This window comes from Primulina tabacum, chromosome 3 (assembly GCF_025594145.1).
Source record: "Primulina tabacum isolate GXHZ01 chromosome 3, ASM2559414v2, whole genome shotgun sequence".
NCBI lineage: Eukaryota > Viridiplantae > Streptophyta > Magnoliopsida > Lamiales > Gesneriaceae > Primulina > Primulina tabacum.
In genome coordinates, this window is record NC_134552.1 from 48,340,586 (window position 1) to 48,342,186 (window position 1,601).

Genomic DNA, 1,601 nt, shown 5'->3' on the forward strand with positions numbered 1-1,601 from the left:
TCAAGCATTTGATCAATAAAAGGTAGTGGAAAATGATCTTTACGTGTGGCATTGTTTAACTTTCTATAATCAATACATACTCACCAGCCAGTTACAGTACGAGTAGATATTAGTTCATCATTTTCATTTCTAACCACAGTTATTCCACCCTTTTTTGGTACAACTTGCACAGGAGATACCCAACTACTGTCAGAAATAGCATAAATTACACCAGCATTTAACAATTTCAATATCTCATTTTTTACAACGTCCTTCATCGCTGGATTCAACATCCTCTGATGATCCACATAAGGAGTATACGACTCCTCTATCAAAATTTTATGCATGCATATAGTGGGGCTAATTCCCCTAATATCTGAAATCGACCATCCTAAAGCAGTTTTAAATTTTCTCAACACTCTCAATAATTTATCTTTTTCATTACAAGTAAGAGAGGAAGAGATGATTACCGGATATGTCGACTTTTCACCTAAAAATGCATAGCAAAGGTGGCTTGACAGTTCCTTCAAATTAGGGGAAGGAGGTATTACCTTTGTTTGCTAATGTACCTCCAATTCCTCAAGCGGTGCATCCATTTTTCTCTCTTTTTTATCTATCAAGAGCCACAAGTTTCTATTTCACTTCCCAATCATTTTCATCAACAGTTCCTGCAGCACCTATCAAACAGCTCTCCAAAGGATCCCTAGTTCCTGCACAATCAAGAGACATACATGAGTCTATAACATCGATGCTTTTACAAGTACTTACCTCATTTGATCCCTTAATGGCTTGATAGATATTAAAAATGACTGCTTCTCCACCCACTCTCAAGGTGAGTTCACCCTTATGCACATCTATCAATGCTCTTCCAGTCGCCAGGAAAGGTCTCCCAAAGATTAATGGGGTATCATGATCCTCCTCCATATCTAAAATCACGAAATCAGCAGGAAAAATAAATTTATCTACTTTTACTAGTACATCTTCCAAAATCCCACGTGGATACGTGAGACTTCTGTCAGCAAGCTGTAAGGTGATAGTGGTTGGTTTAACCTCTCCAAGCTCCAGTTCCCTGTAAATAGAAAACGACATCAAATTAATATTTGCTCCCAAATCACATAAAGTTTTACTACATTTAGAACCACCAATAAAGCAAGGAATAGTAAAACTCCCTAGATCTTTCAATTTTTGTGGTAGCTTCTTTTGCAGTATGGCGCTACATTCTTCAGTCAGTTTCACAGTCTCAAACTCCTGCAGCTTCCTCTTCTTAGACATCACATCTTTAATAAATTTTTCATAATTTGGCATTTGCTCCAAAGCATTAGCAAATGGTATGTTGATGTGTATCTTCTTAAAAATCTCTAAGAATTTTGCAAACTGATCATCCAAATTTTTCTTTTTGAACCTCTAAGGGTATGGAAGGGTCGACTTAAATGCTTGAGGTTGTTCAACTTCAACTTCGGCCTTGGACTCCTCAGTTTTATTTTCTTTTCTATCCTCAAACTCACTCTCTTCAACAGTCTTCTTCTTGTCCATTTTCTCCGTGGACTTCTGCATCTCCAATTCTTTTCCACTCCTCAACGTGACTGCCTTGCACTGCTCTTTTGGTTTAACTTATGTGTTAC

The 1,601-nt window shown here is 37.4% G+C and overlaps 1 protein-coding gene across 1 annotated transcript; it reads right to left on the minus strand.

Annotated features, from left to right (window-relative positions):
• Positions 1-612: 612 nt before the first annotated feature.
• Positions 613-1,284, minus strand: LOC142538756 (uncharacterized). The gene has a single exon (XM_075644054.1). It carries the CDS (start codon positions 1,282-1,284, stop codon positions 613-615), a length of 672 nt encoding a protein of 223 aa, XP_075500169.1.
• Between the last annotated feature and the right edge of the window lie 317 nt (positions 1,285-1,601).